Source organism: Sturnus vulgaris, unplaced genomic scaffold, assembly GCF_052056855.1.
Source record: "Sturnus vulgaris isolate bStuVul1 unplaced genomic scaffold, bStuVul1.hap1 Scaffold_155, whole genome shotgun sequence".
Lineage (NCBI taxonomy): Eukaryota > Metazoa > Chordata > Aves > Passeriformes > Sturnidae > Sturnus > Sturnus vulgaris.
The window spans coordinates 2,371,082-2,394,110 of NW_028276072.1; the positions used below are offsets into that span (position 1 = coordinate 2,371,082).

At 45.6% G+C, this 23,029-nt stretch overlaps 1 protein-coding gene across 1 annotated transcript; it reads left to right on the forward strand.

The window, feature by feature from the left end:
• Positions 1 to 5,455: 5,455 nt before the first annotated feature.
• On the forward strand, positions 5,456 to 6,141 carry LOC148219337 (olfactory receptor 14J1-like). The gene has a single exon (XM_088157732.1). It carries the CDS (start codon positions 5,563 to 5,565, stop codon positions 6,139 to 6,141), a length of 579 nt encoding a protein of 192 aa, XP_088013858.1. The 5' UTR covers positions 5,456 to 5,562.
• The last annotated feature ends 16,888 nt before the right edge of the window (positions 6,142 to 23,029 follow it).

Genomic DNA, 23,029 nt, shown 5'->3' on the forward strand with positions numbered 1-23,029 from the left:
TTGTTTGTGCAAGAGAAATAATAGTAATATAATAAATAATTATATACAAATGTAAAAAAAATATTTAAAATGTATCTATTTATATGTATATAATAACATTGTAGAATAATGTTCCAAATACTGATTTTTTTAGTTTTGGCTACTCAGGGATTTAACACTGAATACTCTAAAGAAATGATTGGCCAGGACCCAAATATCACTGGTAAACTGTGAGATTGTGTACAATGAATGAAAGAGGAAAGGATGAAATTGGCAGTTTTTACAGGGTTTGCTGACACTAGGATGTGGAATGCTTTATTTCTGTGAAAAATGCAGTTTGTAAGACTGCTGGGTTTTTTATATACCAGACTACACAAGCTGCAGCATTGATTGAACAGATGAAGGAGTTGTTAAAAGAGCAGTTGGAAAAACGAGGAGATGGGAACCTGTCCCGATGGAGAACCCATCTCCCAGATGTGCTCCCTACCCTTAACAATGGTCCACTGGGAAATGGGAACCCCCTGGCTGTGCATGGCTGCACCCAGTTTGCAAATACAGCCATGGACAGTGACACTGTGACTGCCTGGGAAATTATTCCGGGTGTGATGGCCCCTGACAGGGCCACCCCAGAGGCTGCAGGGCTGGACCTTCAGGCATAGGAATTAATCAGGAGAAATCAGGATCAAATGAGAGTTTTCAATACTGGAATAGTGATTCAGATTCCTCCAGGATACTTTGGTTTGATGATTGCTCACTGGAGCTTGGCCTTGAAAAGTGTTCATGTCATGGGAGCAGTAATTAGTTCAGATTATCAAGGATAAATTAATTAATTCTGTTAAACAGAAGTGAACAGTTGGATTATTCAACCCCATATTCAGTTGTGGAAAGGTAGCACAATTGTTGATATTGCAGTTTTTAAAACAACTGTGAAAAAAGGACATCCACCTCAAATCACTGCTGTTCATGGAGATAAAGGGTTTGGATGCACCAGTCCTAATAATGGAGCCAGAGTGAGGGTGCAGAGGCCAAATGGCCCTCCCAGGCCAGCTGAAGGAACAGCTCTGGGAAAAGACAACACTGTTTGACTCCTGAAAGCTGGCTGAGAACAATGGGAATGTGTCCCTGCAGCCAAGTGCTCTGTGCCAGAACAAGTGGATGTTATGGGATATTGTTTTAGAGATCCTGCCAGACCAAATCTCCCTGTTTGCCCCAACAGCTCTTTGGAAAATGCTCTGATCCACGGGGCTCCATGTGAAGGCTGATGTGACACTGAGGATGTGGAATTCCACACAAATTCCAGCCAGGAGCCTGGGTGCCCTCAGGGACTGGGACCTGGCACCTCTCCAGCCAGGGGGGAAAGGACCCCACCAAGCCTTGTCACCCACAGGCAGCACAGTAGAGCTGAACAGCAAAGGACCTTGGGGACATTATTCTGGAATTAAAAAGGCATCAGCTCCATGGGCAACAGAATTATTGTTCCTAACCCAAATGAGATTGAGGAAAAATAATGAAGAACCATGTCATTAAAGCACTACTGGTGTTTGTAAGTTGTGTCTTGATAGCAGCCACAATCTTTGTTTGCCAGAAACACCTCTAGAGTTTTACCAAGGATTAGTCATGAAAATTGTGATGAAAATGTAAATATCAAAGTAGCTGAAATACTCAGTGTAACTAATTGCTGGATATGTTCTTGACCAGAGGGAAATCAAGGCAGAGCCATGGTTTGTCAGGACTTGCTTGATCCCAATCAGCCCCGTGGTGCATTTGGTGCTGAGCCCTTGAACCTCAGGGCCTGAGAGGAGATTGCACAAACCTTTCCAGGAGTCCAAATCAGAAGAAAAATCCAAAGTGTCTTGAGGCATTAATGGGTCCCACTGAGGTCCATCCCCAACACAGGCTCCTCATGGACTCTTTGAAGGAGAGAACTGGAGGCCAGAATTGCCCAAAAACCACTCAGAGAGTAAGAGAGGAAAGGAAAAAGGAAAGTACCTTAAAAAACTGAAGTAACTTGAAGCATTAATGAGCCCCACTGAGTGTCAGTACAAGGCTCTCAAGGGACTCGTTAAAGCAGATAATTGGAGCCATGATTGCATAAACTACTAAAAGAGTTGGTGTCAAAAGGGAAACTCCAAGTACCTTAGAAAAACTGAGTACCTTGAAGCATTAATGAACCCCACTGAGTATCATTACTGACAAAGCCACTCAAGGGACTAATTAGAGCAGATAATTGGAGGCCACCACTGCACAAACCTCTCAGAGACTCAGTGTCAAAAAGTAGAACTTAAAATTAACCCTGAGTGCCTTGAAGCATTAATGAGCCCCACTGAGTGTTGTTACTGACAAAGGCTCTCAAGGGACTCATTAAAGCAGATAATTGGAGGCCATGATTGCACAAAGGTCTCAGAGACTCCAAGGCAAAACCCAAACCCAAACCTTGAGTATCTCAAAGTATTTATGAGCCCCACTGAATGTCAATACAAAGCTCTCAAGGGACTAATTAAAGCAGATAACTGGGGGCATGAGTCTATAAACTACTAGAAGAGTTGGTGTCAAAAGGGAAAGACTCGACTTCTCTTTGTCCCCACCTGTCATCTCTGCCTCGAATTTCCTGCTCTAACTGGAACCTGGGGACGTTTTCTCAGTTGTGTCCCTCAGTGGGACCCATTAAAACTTCAAGAAACTTCAGCATTTTAATTTGAGTTCTTGAGAAGTTTTTGGAACACTCTCTCAGGGAATGATTATAATGTAAATATTTAATGAACCAAGAGATTAATTAAAGTCCTTGTGCTGTGTCTGTGCTGCTGAGCTGGGCCGGGCTCCTGGCACAGAGGCAGCTCCCAAGGTAAACCAAGAGAAGCTTCAAAAAGACATTTCTGCTGAGGAGCAGCTCCTCTGCCAGCCCAGCAGGGCTGAGGGCACTGCCTGCAGGCACTGAGGGCACAGGAGCCAGGCACAGACAGGCTCAAGGCAATCAGGACTGGGAAGACATTGAGCTGAGACTGCACTTGGGGAAACATCTTCACAGGCCTGGACATGGTGAGTGTGTGGGTGCAGGGCAATGTCCCCTGTGCTCCTGGAGGGATCTCCTGGAGCCAGCACAGCCCACGGCCTGGGGGATGTGTCAGGAGGACTCTCCCCGTTTCTCTGAGCCGGAGGAGGAGGAGGAGGAGGAGGAGGAGGAGGAGGAGGAGGAGGAGGAGGAGGAGGAGGAGGAGGAGGAGGAGGAGGAGGAGGAGGAGGAGGAGGAGGAGGAGGAGGAGGAGGAGGGGGATGATGATGTTCTGCAGAGCGGGGCTGCCCTGGGCACCGTCAGAGGGACAGGGCAGGATGGCTCCTGCTGCCAGGGACGGCTGCAGGGGCTGAAGCTGGGGCTGCAGCCAGGGCTGCCCAGGGCTGTCCTGCAGAGCAGCTCCTGCAGCCCTCAGGGCTCTTGGCCAGCCCAGGCCATGTGCCACCTGCCAGGGACAGCTCTCAGCCTGCCCGGGAGCTCCCCATGGATGGTGGAGGGGAGCTGTGGGTGCAAGGAGTGAGTCCTGTCAGGACAGGTTCTGCTGCTGTGCAGAGGGTGCTGTGTGGGCCAGGGCTGCTCAGAGCTCCAGCTCATGCCCAGGTCATTTCTGAGGGGACTTTTCATGAGTTCATCCAGGGCAGGAGTTTCCTGCTTGTGCCTCTGGTTTCCTGAATCTGTGCTCCCACTTTTCCCAGACTCAGCTTGCTGAGAGTGGAAACTCAGCTGTGCAGGGTAGAGCAGGGGCTGAGGCTCTTAAACCATCACTCTGAGGATTCCTGGGCACCTCAGTAAGGGATCCATCCTCCAGATCCATCCAGCATCACCTTTCCATGGTGCCCAGGCTTGGGGGAACTGTTCTTTAATCCCTGCACCCCCGAGCAGCTGCAGGGCAGAGCTGGCCCAGGGGCTGGGCTGGGCTCTGGCAGCTCTGGCAGGGAAGGAGCCCGGGGCCACAGGAACAGCTCAGGCTGGGACAGGTCCAGCAGCAGAGCCATGGGCAGGGAGGGAGGGAGGCAGTGCTGAGGGAAACCCTGCTGCAGGGCAGATGTGGCACCTGCCAGCCCTGCCCTGCAGGGCAGACACTGCCCTGAGCAGCACAGCTCTGGTGTCCCCTCCCAGCCAGCTCAGCCCTCAGCCCGGGGGCTCAGGGCCCTCAGTCCCCTCCTGGGCTGGCAGAGCAGCACCAGACATGAAGGGCATCTCTCCTGACATGTGCCCATTCCCTGCTGACCAGGACCTGAGGGCCACTGTCCTGCCCTGGTGCTGCCTGGGAGGGGCTGGGCAGGGATGGACAGGGAAAGGATTTTCCTCAGGGCCAGCTCTCTCTCCTTGCCTTGCCCAGGTGCTCCTGGCATTGCTGAAGGGCTCTCTGGCAATGGCAGCTCCAGCTGCAGGCTCAGGCCCAGCCCTTGGGCTCCTCCTGTGCAGGCTGAGCACAGCAATGGGGTGTCCCAGCTCCCTGTGCCCCGGGGAGCTCAGGGCAGGGCAGGCTGGGAGGCTGGGAATGAGCTGAGTCTCCTCAAGCAGTGCCATGGACAGGACCCTTGGTGTGTCCTCAGGATGCCATCCAAGCTTTGAGCTGCCTCCAGGGGACACTGGGGGACAGGAGTGTCCTTGGCCAGGAGTGGGCCTGAGACTGTGAGAAGGGCTGAGCCAGGTTGCTCTGCTGTCCCTCTGCTCTCAGCTGTGTCAGGCTGATTTCAGGGGAACACAGTGACTGCCCTGGATCTCAGAAAGGGCAGCTGGGGACAGATGGAGTGACAGAGCAGCTCCCCTCACCCTTCACTGAGTTACAGCTCTTGCATTGCACAGTTCTCTCTGATCTCCCTGGGCACAGCAGGAATCCCTCTCAAACTGCCTTTGGACATCACTGTTCCTTAGCCCTGGGACAGGAGATGCTGCCAAGCTCCTCTGCCTCAGGAGCAGATTGGCCTGATGAAATCCAGCCCCAGGACTGGCCCCTGTCCCTGTTCCCATGACCCCACTGCTGCAGAGCAGAGCTGACCCCTCAGTGTCCATAGACAGGGTCCCTGCTCCTCACAGCAACGGGGCCAGATCCCAGCAGAGCTCCAGGCACGAGGCTGAAGGAAGGGATTTGAGAAAATGAAACTGGGGTGGCACAGAGTAGCAGAGGCGAAGGAGAAGGAACTTGGACATTGCTCAGCAAAGTCTCCCCTGAATTATAACTGTGTCCTCCTTCAACAGGACTCCATGGCCACAGTGCAGAAATGTCCAACAGCAGCTCCATCAGCCACTTCCTCCTGCTGCCATTGGCAGACACGCGGCAGCTGCAGCTCCTGCACTTCTGCCTCTTCCTGGCCATCTCCCTGGCTGCCCTCCTGGCCAACGGCCTCATCATCAGCGCCGTAGCCTGCGGCCACCACCTGCACACCCCCATGTTCTTCTTCCTGCTCAACCTGGCCCTCAGCGACCTGGGCTCCATCTGCACCACTGTCCCCAAAGCCATGCACAATTCCCTCTGGAACACCAGACACATCTCCTATGCTGGATGTGCTGCTCAGGTATTTTTCTTTGCCTTTTTCTTTGCAGCAGAATTTTCATTTCTCACCATCATGTGCTACGACCGCTACGTGTCCATCTGCAAACCCCTGCACTACGGGACCCTCCTGGGCAGCAGAGCTTGTGCCCACATGGCAGCAGCTGCCTGGGCCAGTGGCTTTCTCAATGCTCTGCTGCACACAGCCAATACATTTTCCCTGCCCCTGTGCAATGGAAATGCCCTGGGGGGATTCTTCTGTGAAATCCCCCAGATCCTCAAACTCTCCTGCTCCAAATCCTATCTCAGGGAACTTGGGCTCATTGCTGTTAGTGCCTGTTTGGTATTCGGTTGTTTTGTGTTCATTGTTTTCTCCTATGTGCAGATCTTCAGGGCTGTGCTGAGGATCCCCTCAGAGCAGGGACGGCACAAAGCCTTTTCCACCTGCCTCCCTCACCTGGCTGTGGTCTCCCTGTTCCTAAGCACTGCAGTGTTTTCTCACATGAAGCCCCCCTCCATCTCATCCCCATCTCTGGATCTGGCTCTGTCATTTCTGTACTCAGTGGTGCCTCCAGCCCTGAACCCTCTCATCTACAGCCTGAGGAATCAGGAGCTCAAGGCGGCAGTGTGGAGACTGAACACTAGATGGTTTTAGAAACATTAAACTGCTTGCCAATTTCTGAAAATCACTTGTAATAAAAGTCACCTTTGATTCTTCTTGTTGGTTTGCTTGTTGGTTTGTTCTTTTCTTTCCTTTGTTTTAGCTTTTCAATATTGTCCACTGTGATAAATGTCATTTATGCCAGTTAAATTGTAACTATATTGACAAAATAGTATTTAGATCAATAGAAGACAATTGTTACAGAGTGAGGGGGGAGATGGGTGAGACAGGGCAAAGGACATCTTCCAGATGTTGGGAGTCAAAGAAGGAGGTTGGAAGAAAGTCAAACAAGAATAGTAGAAGGACGTAGGTCTGACAAGCAGCATCTAGAAATAAAAAGTTTCAACCTTGAAATGGGCCAAAATGGGATGATTCCAAGCATGGGACTCAATTAAAGTCTTGTAATGGAAAACATCTGCTCAGTCACACAGTGCACCTGTGCTACCTGCAGGTCACACCTCGGTCACTGAGGAAGATGATGAGCCTTCATCGGAAATAAGACCCTCAAAAGGATGAGAGACCCCCTAACCCATTAGTAGAGCATGCCCTGTACACAGTGATGTAGATTTTAGGAATAGAAACTAGGAGGAGTTTTCTAGAAACTTCTGTAGCCTACAGTATATAAGTGGGATTGTTAGCCTGGATGCTTTGGTACGTGAGGAATGGGAGCCACTCCCCGTACCCCCGGTCGGAGGGGGAGGCCCCTCCCTGGTTGGTTTTGCTTATGCTTTATAGGAACCTCAATTATACTAAATTACTTACTGCCAAATTTTGTATATTCTTAAATATATGCACTTTGATTGTATTCATCTCCAATACATTGTCATCTCTAATACTTTGATTGTATTCATTTTGTTACTATTAAAAATTTACTATTAAATTTAATCTTGTTGCTTGATAAATTGGGAAAATAGATCATCATTCATAATAGCACCAACACTTGTCTTCTCTTTGTCCACACTTTTCATCACTCTCTCCAGTTGTCTGGTCTAACTGGAACCTGGGAACACTTTCTCAGTTGTGTCCCTCAGTGGGAACCATTAAAAGTTTAGGAAACTTTGGAGTTCAATTCTGATGAATTCTTGAGAGGTTTCCTAGCAAACCATGGCTCTGCCTTGATTTCCTTCTGGTCTAGATCAGCTCATTAGGAAGGTTTCCTACTCCAGTTATGGAGAAGTATTTTAAAGAGCTTCTTAGAAATACACATTGTATTTTAAAGGATGTATTTTATTACTGTTCTGTTTAGAAGAGATGTGATTGCAGCATTTTGTGGTTGATATTGGTCCAGGGTCTGTCCTCAGGAGGTCTGACCTGCTCACAGAAGCTGTGCCTTGAGGTCTGACCCAGTGTGGACAACCTTGCTCCACATTGCCCAACCCCATCCTGTCTGTCCTCACTCACCTGCGACCTGCTTTGCGTGGAGAACTGACTGTACTCAGGCAAAGAGGGTTTTTTCCTTTTTTTTTAGTTTTGAAGCAATTTAAAACTCCCATTTTTCCCCACTGAAAACAGTCACACTCAGGTGTGTGCCAGCCCAAGGTCCCACCAAGGAGGTTCAGCTCCGGGGATCGGTGCTTCGGGGGCGGTGCCTGCAGTCGGCGCCATCTTTCCTTTCTGCCTCTAACTCCCATCATGCCCCGCGGCCCCATAGAGCCCCATTGGAACCAGGACTACAACGCCCATCATGCCCCACGCTCCACAGAACCCCCCTGGTAACTGGCCCCCATATGCCTGGAGGATCCCCAATTGGCCCCTCAGAGCCCATTGGAGACCCCCCAAAAACGTTCCCAGAGACACTGAATGCTCCCAACCCCATAGATGCCCCTACAGCTATTTCTGGGAATTCATCTCCTTCCATCGTCCACGAGCTCAGAGCACCTCATAACCCAGTCCCGAGTCGAAAACTCCTGCCATGCCCTGCACCATAAAGAGCCCGGTTAGAGCTCCCGAGGCTCACCCCAATTTCTCCGACCCGTGTATGTTCCCCCCTGAGGATCTGAAGCCGCCACTCAGAGGCAACTGTGTTCCCCAAGTGCCTTCTCAGACCCCCAAACTCTCCGCAAGAACCACTTCCGGGACTACAGCTCCCACAATGCTCTGTGGTTCCGGTAAAACGCCATTCTAACCATGACTTCATCTCCCATCGTGCCCCGCGCCCCACTGAGAGACACTGCAGCTGCGCCTACAACTCCCGTGATGCTCCACGGCACCATTAAACCTTATTATACCCGTGCCTACAACTCCCATCACCCCCCGCGCCCCGGAGAGCCCCGTTAGAGCCCCCGAGTGCCCGTCCGGACCCCGAATGGCCCCACATTCCCCTCCCTGAGCGCCAAGGGCCTCCCTGAAACAGCCAGGTAACATCCGAAGCCCAGACTTTCCCTCAGGATCTCTAAGTTCTCTATTAGTGCCCACTCGATGCTCCCAAGTGTTCTCCCGTCCTCAACTTCCATCTAAATTCTTTCCCCAGACCCAAAATTGCCATGAATGTGCCCCAGAAATGTCTCCCTGGACCTGGAGTGCCCCCCTGGACCCTGTCGGAGAAAAGGATGATAATAAAGGTGACCAAATGACTACAAATATTACAAATTATCAAATGTGATAAATGTGATTCGTGCTAATTAAGTTGTAACTATATTAACAAAATTGTATTTAGATCAATAGAAGACAATTGTTACAGAGTGAGAAGGGGGAGATGGGTGAGACAGGATAAAAGACATCTCCCAGATGTTGGGAGTCGAAGAAGGAGGTTAGAAGAAAGTCAGATAAGAATAGTCGAAGGACGAAGATCTGATAAGCAGCATCTAGAAATACAGCTTCAACCTTGAAGCTGTCAAAAATGGAATGATCACAAGCATGGGACTTAATTAAAGTCATGTTATGGAAAACATCTGCTCAGTCACACAGGGCGCCTGCGCTACCTGCAGGTCACACCTCGGTCACTGATGAAGATGATGAGCCTTCATCGGAAATAAGACCCTCAAAAGGATGAGAGACCCCCTAACCCATTAGTAGAGCATGCGCCGTGCAGTATAGTTACGTAGATCTTAGGAAAAGAAACTAGGAGGAGCTTTCTAGAAACTTCTGTAGCCTACAGTATATAAGTGGGATTGTTAGCCTGGATGCTTTGGTACGTGAGGAATGGGAGCCACTCCCCGTACCCCCGGTCGGAGGGGGGCCCCTCCCCGGTCGGTTTTGCTTATGCTTTATACGAACCTCAATTATACTAAATTACTTACTGCCAAATTTTGTATATTCTTAAATATATGCACTTTAATTGTTTCATCTCCAATACTTTAATTGTCATCTCCAATACTTTGATTGTATTCATTTTGTTACTATTAAAAACTTACTATTAAATTTAATCTTGTTGCTTGATAAATTGGGAAAAATAGAACATCATTCATAACAATTTGGTGCCGAAACCCGGGAACTCCAGTCCCAGTGAAGAGTGGCTGGTTTTGGGAAGGAGCTCCCCACCAGTTGTTAAGGTGGTCCCGAGGCTAGACCAGGCTCTCTTGGAGAAGGAGTTCCAAATTAAAATAAAGCATAAGCCAAAGAAGCTCGCTACAAGGAGCTGTGCCAGAAGAAGGCTCCTGTGGGAACGCCGGCAGAAAGGGAAAGGTGCCCGTAAAACGTCTTGTGCACAAGAGCCCTGTGTGAAAACGGGGCTGTGTGAGTACCATGGGGTTGGGTAAAGGGGGCGGCTGCGTGCTTGTGTGTGAGTGAGGAAGGTCTGAAAGGGGAGAGCGAGTGAATACCCCGGGAGGGACTGGGAGGGAAAGTCCCAGCCCGAGAACTCACGAGAAAAGTCCTTGAGAAGGAAGCTGATGCTCAGAAGAAGTGATTTAAGAAGGGAGTGAATGAGTCAGGTTCAACTATCTGTTGGGAGGATAATAGATGGAAGTTTCAGTACGTGATTAAGAAAGGATTGTGGAAAATAGTCAGAAAGAGAGGTTGGGGAGAGAATAAAAGGAAAAGAAGGAATTAGGTAGGAAACAAGTGTTTGGCAAAAGAAGTGAGATAGTGTATATTAAGCAAAGGAGTTGAACCGCAGAACGAATGAGAGAGAGCAAGGGAAATGTTGCCGCCAGAGATGGGTCAGAGGAAAAGTAAAATCTCTGACCCAGGGGTTGTGAATTATGAGAATAGTTCACGAGAACCCGGTGTGCCTGGGAACCGAGAGGGGATTTCCCAGAAGGGGAGCGAGATTCTTCAGGACAGCCCCCTGGGGATAGTGTTACAATACTGGGCTACAAGGGAATCCCAAAGAGAAAAAGTAAGCAGAAAATTATACAGTACTGTATGTTTGAGTGGACAAAAGAAAAGATCTGTGCAAATAATTTGTACTGGCCAGAGTTTAAATCATTTGAGGATTAGATTTGTCAGGTTTTAAATCTATATATGAGTTCAAAACAACGTTTTAATTAAGAAAAAAAGTGAATATGCTGCTTTGTGGCTTCCAAAAAGTGTGTGGGGGGTAAATTTATAGTTCAAAGGCAAGAAAAAGAAGGTTATTCGTTATACCCTTTGCAAACTAAAGGACAGGCAGCAAGAAGGGACCAGATAAAGCCATGGGACCCGTTAGATCACCTCCCACCCCCATACAGACAGCCTGGCCAGCCTGTCCAGCCCCTGGTCCCTGATGCACCCCCTATTCAGGACGAGCCAGTAGCACACAGAACTAGAGGCAGAAGGGCACAGGAGGAAGAAAGTGACAAAGAGGATGAGGGAGCAGGAAGGGAAGATCGATTATACCCTCTTAGAGAGGTTCCAATGGCAAATCTGGCCCCAGGACAGGGACCTATTGGTTATGAGTGTTCCCCAGAATACTAGGGACTTTAGGGAATTTAAGAAAGAAATGGGCAGGATTCTAGAAAATCCTATTGGAGTAGCAGAGAGACTAGATCAGTTTTTAGGGCTCAATATTTACATCTGAGTGGTTTTAGGAATCTTGTTTACAGTGGAAGAGAGAGAAATGATTAGACAGTCAGGAATACAGGCTTGGAATAGAGATCATCAGGGGCCAGATCAGGGAGATCAGAAATGGCCTATGGCAGATCCAAACTGGAATAATCAGGAGGCAGAACACAGGCAAAATATGAGGGATTTCAGGTGGATGATTATCCAAGGAATTCGGGGAGCAGTGCCCAGGGGACAAAATATAGGAAAATCGCTGAGTGAGCACCAAGGGAAAGATGAGTCCCCGGCAGAATGGTTAGAGAGATTAAGAAAGGATTTGCGAATGGACTCAGGCATAGACCCCGATACACCAGCAGGGCAGGTTCTGTTAAAAACACAATTTGTAGCTAAGTCCTGGGGGGACATAAGGAAGAAGCTGGAGAAATTGGAAGATTGGCAGGATAGGGGTCTTCAAGAGTTGTTAAGGGAAGCACAAAAAGTGTATGTTAGAGGAGATGAAGAAAAACAAAAATCTAAAGCCAGGACCCTAATGGCAGTAGTTAAAGAAACACAAGCAACCACAAACACAAAGAACCTAGTAGGAAGGGATAAAAAGAAAAGATCAGGACCTCCTCCAGAGGACACTGGACCTATGTGCTTTTCTTGTCACAAAAGAGGACATGTATAGAATTCTTGTCCTGTTTTCAAGAGTACAGGTCCTATCTGTTTCTATTGTCACCAAAAAGGACATGTGCTGAAAGTCTGCAAAAAGAGGCAGCAGGATGAAAAGATGTTTAGAGAGGATTAGGGGGGTCAGGGGTTCATTTATTTAATGAGGACCAAAACATCAAAAGAGTCCTTGATAAAATTAAAAGTAGGTCCTCAAAGTGAAGAAATCACATTTTTAGTAGATACAGGGGCTTCTAGGTGCACAGTGAGAAAACTGCCTCCAGGCTGTAGTGTTAGCTGCGAGCATGTCCTGGTAATAGGGGTTAAAGGGGGAGTTTTTCAGGTTCCCATAATTAAAGATGTACAAATAGAATCTGATACAAGATTTGGGTTGAATGATTTATTACTAATACCTGAGGCAGATAACAATTTATTAGGAAGGGATTTAATAATAACCCTGGGAATTCAAATAAAGCCCTGTGAAGGACAACTTAAAATTTATTCTTTAACTGAAAAAGATAATCAGGAGATTAGTGACACAGTGTGGTATTCCAGAGAAGTGGGAAAGTTAAACATTCAGCCCCTAAGCATTGAAATTCAGAATCCAGAAATCCCCATTCGAGTAAAACAATATCCAATATCACTAGAGAGTCGGAGGGGATTGAAAGCAATAATTGAGAATTTGGGGCACCAGGGGATATCAGAACCTTGCATGTCAGCACATAACAGCCCCATTGTGCCGGTAAAGAAGCCTGATGGCAGTTACCGACCAGTTCAGGATCTCAGGGCAGTCAATCAAAGCACCATTACTCGTTTTCCAGTGGTGGCCAATCCATGTACTTTACTAAGCCAATTGGCCCCTCATTATACTTGGTATAATGTAGTGGATTTAACAGATGCTTTTTGGACTTGCCCTCTGGATGAGAGCAGCCAGGACTATTTTGCCTTTGAGTGGGAGGACCCAGACACAGGCAGAAGAGAACAGCTTAGGTGGATGGTAATACCCCAAGGTTTCACTGAGTCACCAAACCTTTTTGGGAGAGCATTAGATGATCTCTTGAAGTCTTTTGAGTTACCAAAAGGGATTAAGTTGTTACAGTATGTAGATGATTTGTTATTAGCTGGAGAAACTGAAGAAGACACTAGGAAAGGGACTATCCAGCTTTTAAATTTTTTAGGAAAAAATGGGTTAAAAATATCCAGGTCAAAGTTACAATTTGTGGAGTCAGAAGTACGTTATTTAGGTCATTGGATCAGCAGAGGAAGAAAAAAATTAGACCCTGAAAGGGTTTCAGGAATTTTAAATATGGGACCCCCAAGGACTAAAAGATAAATAAGACAGTTTTTGGGTCTTTTGGGCTATTGCAGACAGTGGATAGAGGGATTTAGTGGGAAAGTAAAATTCTTATATGAAAAATTGACTACAAATCACTTGAAATGGAATGAAAAGGATCAAGAAAATTTTGAGCAAGTTAAAGAAGCCCTTCTGCAAGCTCCTGTTTTAAGCCTTCCTGATTTAGACAGGCCATTTCAATTATTTGTTAATACAATTGATCAAACAGCTTATGGAGTAGTGACTCAGGATTGGGCAGGAAGCAGAAAGCCAGTGGGATATTATTCTAAGTTGCTTGATCCAGTTAGCAAGGGCTGGCTAACATGTTTACAAGCTCTGGTAGCAACAGCATTGTTAGTAGAAGAGGCCCGAAAAATAACTTTTGGGGCACCACTAGAAGTATACACTCCCCATAACATAAGGGGAATTCTTGCTCAAAAGGCTGAAAAATGGTTAACAGACAGTCGAATATTAAAGTATGAGGCTATTTTAATAACCTCTCCAGAATTAGAATTGAAAGTAACAAATGTACAAAGCCCAGGGCAGTTTCTGTACGGGGACCCAGGGGAAAAATTAATACATGATTGCATAGAAGTTATAGAATTACAAACAAAAATACGTCCAGATTTAAGGGAACAGGAACTACGAACAGGAGAAAAATTATTTATTGATGGATCATCTCGAGTAGTAAGTGGGAAAAGAAAATCTGGATATGCCATAATTAGTGGAGAACAATTAGAAGTGAAAGAATCTGGTCCTCTTAACTCATCCTGGTCAGCACAAACCTGTGGACTTTATGCATTACTCCGTGCATTGTTGCTATTAAAAGATCGAGAGGGAACCATATACACGGACTCAAAGTATGCTTATGGGATTGTGCATACCTTTGGAAAAATCTGGAAAGAAAGGGGATTTGTAAACACTCAAGGGAAAGGATTAATACACCAAAGATTAGTCAGTGAAATACTTGAGGCTTTAAAAGGTCCAAAAAAGATAGCAGTTGTACACGTAAAAGGACACCAGAGGGGGAGAGACATTAAAACAAGAGGAAACAATTTGGCAGATGATGAAGCAAAAAGGGCTGCCTTAAGGGAAAACAACAGTGCAATTATGACTTTTAAAGAGACAGGAGCACAAACTGAAACACCATACTTTTCTTTAACAGAGATAGAAGCTATAAAGAGACCAGGGGCAACCATGAAGGAAGAAGAATGGATTCTACCAGATGGTAGAAAAATAGTCCCAAAACCTATAGCCCGACAGATCCTGGACAATTTACATCGAAGAACTCACTGGGGCACAAGAGCACTTTGTGACCACTTTTTAAAATTTTATGGGTGTATAGGAATATTTGAAATTGGAAAACAGATTACACAAGGATGTCTCACATGTCAAAAAGTGAATAAAAAAGTGTTGAGGAGTCCTCCCTCTGGAGGCCATGGGACAGCCTATCGGCCATTCGAAAAGATCCAAGTTGATTTCACTGAATTACCTAAAGTAGGCAGGTGGAAATATCTGCTGGTTACAGGAGATCAGTTGACTCAGTGGGTAGAAGCATTTCCTGCGGCTCAAGCCACAGCTCAAACAGTAGCCAAAATTCTGATGGAGCACATTATTCCAAGATTTGGATTAGTACAAGCTATTGATTCAGATCAGGGCACTCATTTTACCTCAAGAATAATTAAAAATTTAAGCCAAGCATTAGGAATTGCCTGGGAATACCATACCCCATGGCATCCTGAAAGTTCTGGACGTGTTGAGAGGATGAATCAAACTATTAAACAACAACTAACTAAATTAATGATAGAAACTAAATTACCATGGACCAGATGCCTTCCTTTAGCTCTGTTAAATATAAGAACCAAGCCCCACTCTGAAACTGGGATCTCACCATATGAGATGTTACATGGACTGCCTTACCCCCAAGGCATGACAATGGATCCCTCCCTGGTCGGGGACAAAACCATTCAGGGGTATCTTACAACCATCACAAACAATTTAAGGGAATTAAGAGAAAAAGGCATTTTAGCACAAACCACTCCTCTCGATTTTCCAATACATTCCATCAGACCAGGACAATATTGATAAAATGCTGGAAAGGAGAAAGTTTAGAACCTCGGTGGGAGGGACCATTTCTGGTTCTTTTAACCACAGAAGCAGCAGTCTGAACAGCAGAAAAAGGCTGGACTCATGCTTCAAGAGTAAAAGGACCAATACAAAGCAAAGGATGGAAAATTATTTCAGCACCAGGAGACCTAAAATCAAATTAAAAAGGGAATTTGAAGACTGATTAATTGTAATAACTTCATGATTAGGCAGAAAGGAAAACTTGACACCACAAAGCAGAATTAATAAGAAACTGGCATAAAGTCATTGTATTTGGGGATCAAAAGGGAGGTGTGATAGATATATATATATATAAGAGAAAGATATTATTGTATGTTGTTATTGCTTAGAATATCAATTAAAATTGCTTTGAGACACTATATTGTTAAAGTCTAGACATCCTGGATTGGCTGCCAACTGCAACCCCATTAAGTTCAGAAGCTGAGCAGCGCCGATGGACAAGAATCAGACGCCTCCTTGATCAGTGGGAATATCCCAGACAAATTGAAAAGTTTCTCCGGACTTTCCGACCGCCAACGTTAACCAATTTATTTGAAGAACTGCAACTCAAGAGAAAGAGACTGGTAACACCTATTATTGAGGAGGCCCAAAAACAATTAGAACATTGGCAATGTCGTACTCATGGCTTAGAATGCCGCCCATGGATTCGTATTCTTTGCACTTGCTGTTTTAATTCATGGTGGAGAGTAACTAGGGCAAAAGAAAAAGAGAGACAATTGCTTTGTTTCAGTTGTTCAGAGCGTATGCATGATCAGCTAACAACAGAAAAATTTTTTAGTGACTTCTATGGGAAACCATTAAGACATGAAAACGGGACCTTTTATGCCGCAATTCAACTAATAGAGAATCAGGACCAACTACTCCTTGCCATATTAACTTTTGTGCAGGCTAAAGAACAAGCAATCCAAAATATTATAAACCAGAGTATCATAACTGGCAATTGCTGTGGAGAAGAAGTCTATGTGCCACGCAGTAAATACGTCTCACCAGCAAATTGGCATCGCGAGTATATCTATTGGTGGAAAAGAAGGTTTAGAAAACCAAAAAGAAGAACTATTTAATTGAAATAGTGTAATTTTGTTGTGGTTGGCATATCTCCGGAGCTTTACTAAATTGGGGAAAAAAAAATGTATTAGCTAATCAATCTAGGGAAAGAGATAAGGCAGTGCTGCAGAACTATAAATATTTTGTGCCATCTTTGGAACAGAAAAAGTTAAAATAGATCGTGCGAACCTTATGAGGCCAAGGGTACCAAAGAAAAATAAATCCCAGGATAAAAACTTTGCTACCGAGAAGATGGACATCTCGGCCCTTGGCTGCAACCCAAGGGGCCTTGAGACAGGTAGAAAGTTAAAATTCCTGAGGATTCTTTTCATGGTGCTTACAATAATACCCCTAGCAGCTGGCCAGAACCGTAATACTGCATGGAATGGAAAAGAACAGGCCATGCAGGAACAAATTACAAGACGACAAACCACTCAAGAAGCAGAAATAAAGACACGAACCCTTCCTGATCCCTGTGACAAATGCAATCAATCCATGTGAGTCAAGAATAAGATGGAATCAGTATTTGTGGCACACCCATATATTAGTGCAGCTTTTTATGATCATAACAGCTTCTTAGAAATTTGTGTAAAAAGTTCAAAATTGTATTGGGTAAGAAAAAATTTGGGATTCAGGGGACGAGCTCCTTACCCTAATGATAATCAACTCTGTCCTAGATACGAACATTTTTTGTGTTTTGAAAAGGATGAAAAAGGAAAAGGGCCAAAGAAAAAACTAATTGGAAACAATGAAGGATAGGGAAATAATCAAAAGGAAAGAGTTAGAAGAACTGGATGAGCTGTATAAACAATTAAAACAGCACTATAGCAACTGGGATTTGCCAACTTCAAACAAAAATTTGTTTGTAGATCTGATGCAAGAAATTGCCACCGAATTAGGGTTATCTAAATGTTTTGTTTGTGGAGGACTTAGAATGGCTGAAAGATGGCCATGGAGAGGTGAGGGTTTAGCTCCAGAACAATTTTTAAAATGGAATCATACTCAAATTTCTAAGACATTAAAGCAGCCTGAGGGTTGGGTCCTGAGTCATCAAGTCATTGGGACAGTTTGTATAACTCGGGAAGGGAGAAAATACACTGAAGTGGTGGGATATACTCCTTGCCTATCTACTTTAGTAGTAAATTCAGACAATAACACAAAGACCTGGCGACCCAAGAGTCCTACTGGATATTGGGGAATAGCGAAAGAAATGGATTGTGAGTGGAATAATCAAACTGATTTGTGCTGGCATAGCAGTCCTGGAGCTAATCCCTACCATTCTATAAAAGACTTAAAATCTTATTGGGAACAACCAGAAAACACAGAAAACAGATGAAAGGGAGGCCTCTGATGGAATATATTGGATTTGTGGGCATACAGTGAACTACCCCGAAAGTGGGAAGGAACTTGTACCTTAGGAGTTCTATGACCCTCCTTCTTTGTCATACCAAGGTCTAAGGGCAATATACTAGGAACACCACTTTATGAAACCTTAGAAAGAAAGAAAATAGAATTAAACCTCAACCTTCCAATGGCAGGAGGAAACCAAAAATGGAAAGATGAAGAATTGCCTGCAGAAAGAATTATAGCACATTATGAACCTGCTACTTGGGCTCAGGATGGGTCTTGGGGATATAGAACTCCAATTTGCCTATTAAATCGACTGATAAGGCTCCAGGCAGTAGTGGAAGTCGTCTCAAACCATAGGGCAGATGCTTTGAAGTTGTTGGCCAAACAGCATTCACAGATGTGAGCATTTGTATATCAAAAGAGAATTGCCCTAGATTATCTGCTGGCAGAAGAAGGAGGAGTTTGTGGGAGGTTTAATGAATCTGAGTGCTGTGTGGAAATAGATAATCACGGGGAGGCCATCACAAAACTTGCTGATGAAATTAAAAGATTGGCACATGTACCAGTTCAAAAATGGAATTCTATTCTGAAAGCTGATTGGTGGGATAATCTTTTTGGGGGTGTGTGGTGGAAAAAATTGGGATTCATGCTATTATGTTCTGGTTTAGGACTATTGTTTCTGCCTTGCATGATACCTTGTCTAATTAGAGTAATCCACTCACTAATTCCAGGAATGCAACTTACAGCCATGCCCATTGATCTGGAATCAACAGCAAAAAGGAAACTGATTTTCTTGATGGTACTAAAAGCACGATCCACTCACACTCAAGGGAGAGAGATCAAGAAAATGGTGACTGAATGCAAAGAGAATACCCTGGCACGAGAAATGTTAATAAAATTTGAGAAGGAGTGTGAAAAGCTGAACACAGCATGAGAAATGTTAGAAAAATTGGAGGCTAGTATGAAGGAACATAGAGAATACCAAGCAACAACTTTTTAAAGCACGAATCAATATGATCAAAAAGAGAAATGGGGGAATTGTGATAAATGTGATTCATGCTAATTAAATTGTAGCTGTATTAGCAATACTGTATTTAAATCATTAGAAGACAATTGTTACAGAGTGAGGGGGGAGATGGGTGAGACAGGGCAAAGGACATCTCCCAGATGTTGGGAGTCGAAGAAGGAGGTTGGAAGGGAATAGTAGAAGCAGCATCTAGAAATAAAAGTTTTGACCTTGAAATGGGTCAAATTGGGATGATTTCATGCATGGAACTTAATTTTATAGTGGGAACTTATGCTTAGTTATATAACCCAAGCTTAGGGCACCATACAACATTGTGACATAGATTTTTAGGAATAGAAACTAGGAGGAGTTTTCTAGAAACTTCTGTAGCCTACAGTATATAAGTGGGATTGTTAGCCTGGATGCTTTGGTACGAGAGGAAGGGCGAGCCCCTCCCCGTAGCCCTGGTCAGTTTTGCTTATGCTTTATACGAACCTCAATTATACTAAATTACTTACTCTTAAATTTTGCACATCCTGAAATATATGTATTCTATACTTTGATTGTATTCATCTCAAATACTTTGATTGTATACATTTATAAAAATTACTATCAGAAATTTGCTGCTAAATTTAATCTTGTTGTTTGATAAATTGGATAAATAGAATAACATTCATAACCCTTCCTTCCTTCCTTCCTTCCTTCCTTCCTTCCTTCCTTCCTTCCTTCCTTCCTTCCTTCCTTCCTTCCTTCCTTCCTTCCTTCCTTCCACCCTTCCTTCCTTCCTTCCTTCCTTCCTTCCTTCCTTCCTTCCTTCCTTCCTTCCTTCCTTCCTTCCTTCCTTCCTTCCTTCCTTCCTTCCTTCCTTCCTTCCTTCCTTCCTTCCTTCCTTCCTTCCTTCCTTCCTTCCTTCCTTCCCTCCTTACCCTTTCCAACCTTCCACCCTTCCTTCCTTCCACCCTTCCTTCTTTCCACCCTTCCTTCTTTGATCCTCCATCACTGACCAGGATCCCCAAAAAATGCTCCCAGCTGCAAGGCTGACACAGCTCCAGGAGCCTTTGGACACCTCTCCCAGGGATGCACAGCCTCCCCTTGTTGGGCTGTCTGTGCAGGGCAGGGCCCTGGACTCCATGATCCCACCGGGTCCCTCCCAGCTCAGCCCCTCCCGCAATTCTCACCCTTTGGCTCAGCCTTTGTGTCCTTGAGAGGAGCTGGCAGAGCTGTTGGGGCCGGGCCAGGAGCAGGGCACCCCAACATTCCCCTCTCTGGGACACGGCAGCTGTGGCAGCCCCAGCGTTCCCCTGTCTGTGACACCACAGCCCTGGCAGCCCCAACCTTCCATCCCTGGAGACGCTCCATGGCAGCTTCCAGTCAACGCAAGGCACCGGCCACGGAGCACCCCCAGCCTGGCCTGATGGGGATTCCTCTGCACACAGCTCGGGCAAGGCCCCCCTGGACACCTTCACTGTGCCACACACAAGTGTCACACACAGCTACAGAGCTCTGCCCACAGCTGCCACGAGGAGATGATTAAAAAATTAAAACAAAATTTAAAATTATAAACTGCAATAATCAAACCCATCCGAGAAAACAAACAAATCCAACAAGAACAACAACAAAAACAAAACTAAAAACCACTGGAGAAGGAGAACATCCCCCCCAATAGACCCATTCCATCCTTCACTTGGTACAGCTGCATGCACACAGAGGCTGAGACTGCAAAAAAAGAAGATTCCTTGAGTACATTTGCAGGAAAAGAAGGTTTAGGACAGGCTCTCAGTTCCGACTGTTCTCAGCAGATTGAAAACGGCCCCTTTGGCACCTGCAGGGCCCTTGCCAATGGCAAGTGACACACCCTCAGCCCGTGTGGGAGAAAAGGGCTCTGAATTGCCCACCCTGGCATGTAAACCCTGTTCCCAGGATACTTCACACACAGGATTGTTCTGGATGAATCCAGAAAGCTGAGGGTCTGCTCTGGCTCCTCCATGTCCTAAAGCTGCCAGAGAGAAGAAATTTAGGGTGGGCTCCAGTGGCACAATCCCTGCTGGCCCAGGGCACAGTGCCAGGAAGGTCTCTGCGTGCCCAGCCTTTGCTCCAGCCAAGAAAAGCTCCCGGCACAGGCTCACCTTTCCTGCTCAGCCAGAACCCCCGAGTGCCCCAGCAGCAGGAAACTGACGGCTCTGGGCGGCACCGATGCTGGCAAACGCCAGACCTGGGCACTGCCAGCGTCAACAATCTGCTGGATCTGCAGTGCTGGCACCCACAAATCACCAGATCTGAGCAGTGCTGGTGCTGGAACCGGGGAATTGCCGAGTTTTGGCTTTCTGTGCATGCAAATTGCTGGACTTGGCATGTGCCGGTGTTGGGATGGATAACGATTTGACAGGAAAATCTCACAGATGTGTATGAATGTGATAAATGTGATTCGTGCTAATTATATTGTAACTATATTAGCAAAATTGCACTCATATCAATAGAATATAATTGTTACAAAGCCAAAAAAAAGGAAATGAGTGAGATCACGTAGATGGAATCCTCCAGATGTTGGAAGGGAATAGTAAAAGGATGTAGGTCTGATAAGCAGCATCTAGAAATAGAAAGAATCAGCCTTGAAATGGGCCAAAATGGGATGATTCCAGGCATGGGATTCAATTAGAGTCCTATTATGGAAAACATCTGCTCAGTCACACAGGGTGCCTGTGCTACCTGCAGGTCACACCTCAGTCATTGATGAAGATGATGAGCCTTCATCAGAAATAAGAACCTCAAAAGGATGAGAGACCCCCTAACCCATTAGTAGAGCATGTGCCATACACATAGTGATGTAGATTTTAGGAATAGAAACTAGGAGGAGTTTTCTAGAAACTTCTGTATTAATATGTATTAGCACAGAGTATATAAGAGGGATTTTGGCCTTGATTGTTCAGTACGTGAGGAAGGGCGAGCCCCTCCCCATAGCCCCAGTTGGTTTTGCTTATGCTTTATAGGAACCTCAATTAACTAAATTACTAACTGCCAAATTTTGTATATATTCAGATATATGTATCCAATATATTTTGATTGTATTCATTTATATACAATTGTTGCTATTTTAAAAAATGCTGCAAAATTTAACCTTGTTGTCTGATAAATTGTACAAACAGAACGACATTCATGACAGATAGAAGCATTTCCAGAGTGATCTTGATGCTGAATGTCTCCTTAGGAGCTCTGGGCACAGAGAAGGATGAGCCCCTTGCTGGCTGGCCCTGTTTGGACAACCTGCTCCTCACCCCCATCATAACTGTGTCATGATATCGCCCACCTTTGACTGACAACCCAAATTCGAAAAAAAAGAGAAATTTCTCTTTAAATTAAAAATGTTCTTAAATATTAAAATGTAATTATATTTTTCTTATTTATAATAGTACTATTCTATATTTTTATAACCAAATTTTTATATTTATAATAAAACTCTATATATTATTAGCAACCAAAAAAATTACTGGCCAATGGTTCTAAGTAACACAATTCCCTTCATTAATTAAATAAACTCTCTGGGTTATTTATTTCTCCCTCTTTACAATAATTTGTAATATTTGAAGTCATTTGGTCACCTTTATTACCATCATTTTCTCAGACAGGGTCCAGGGGGGCACTTCGGGTCCAGGGAGACATTTCTGGGGCACATTCATGGCAATTTTGGGTCTGGGGAAAGAATTCAGAAGGAAGTTGAGGACGGGAGAACACTTGGGGGCATCGAGTGGGCACTACCAGAGAACTTAGAGATCCTGAGGGAAAGTCTGGGCTTCGGATGTTACCTGGCTGTTTCAGGGAGGCCCTTGGAGGTCAGGGAGGGGAATCTGGGGCCATTCGGGGTCCGGACGGGCACTCGGGGGCTCTAACGGGGCTCTCCGGGGTGCGGGGGGTGATGGGAGTTGTAGGCGCGGGTATAATAAGGTTTAATGGGGCCGTGGAGCATCACGGGAGTTGTAGTCGCAGCTGCAGCGTCTCTCAGTGTGGCGCAGGGCACGATGGGAGATGAAGTCATGGTTAGAATGACGTTTTACCGGAACCATAGAGCATTATGGGAGCTGTAGTCCCGGAAGTTGTTCTTACGGAGAGTTTGAGGGTCTGAGAAGGCACTTGGGGAACGCATTTGCCTCTGAGTGGCGACTTCAGATCCTCAGGGGGGAGCATATAGAGGTTGGGAGAACTTGGGGTGAGCCTCCAGAGTTCTAACAGGGCTCTTATGGTGCAGGGCATGGCAGGAGTTTTCGACTCGGGACTGGGTTATGAGGTGCTCTGAGCTCATGGAAGATGGCAGGAGATGAATTCCCAGAAATAGCTGTAGGGGCATCTATGGGGTTGGGAGCATTCAAGGTATCTGGGAACATTTTTGGGGGGGTCTCCAATGGGCCCTGAGGGGGCAATTAGGGATCCTCCAGGCATATGGGGGGCGGTTACCAGGG

Coding starts and splice junctions, on each gene's coding strand:
- LOC148219337 (XM_088157732.1), top strand. CDS start 5,563: ATGTGCTACGACCGCTACGTGTCCATCTGCAAACCCCTGCACTACGGG.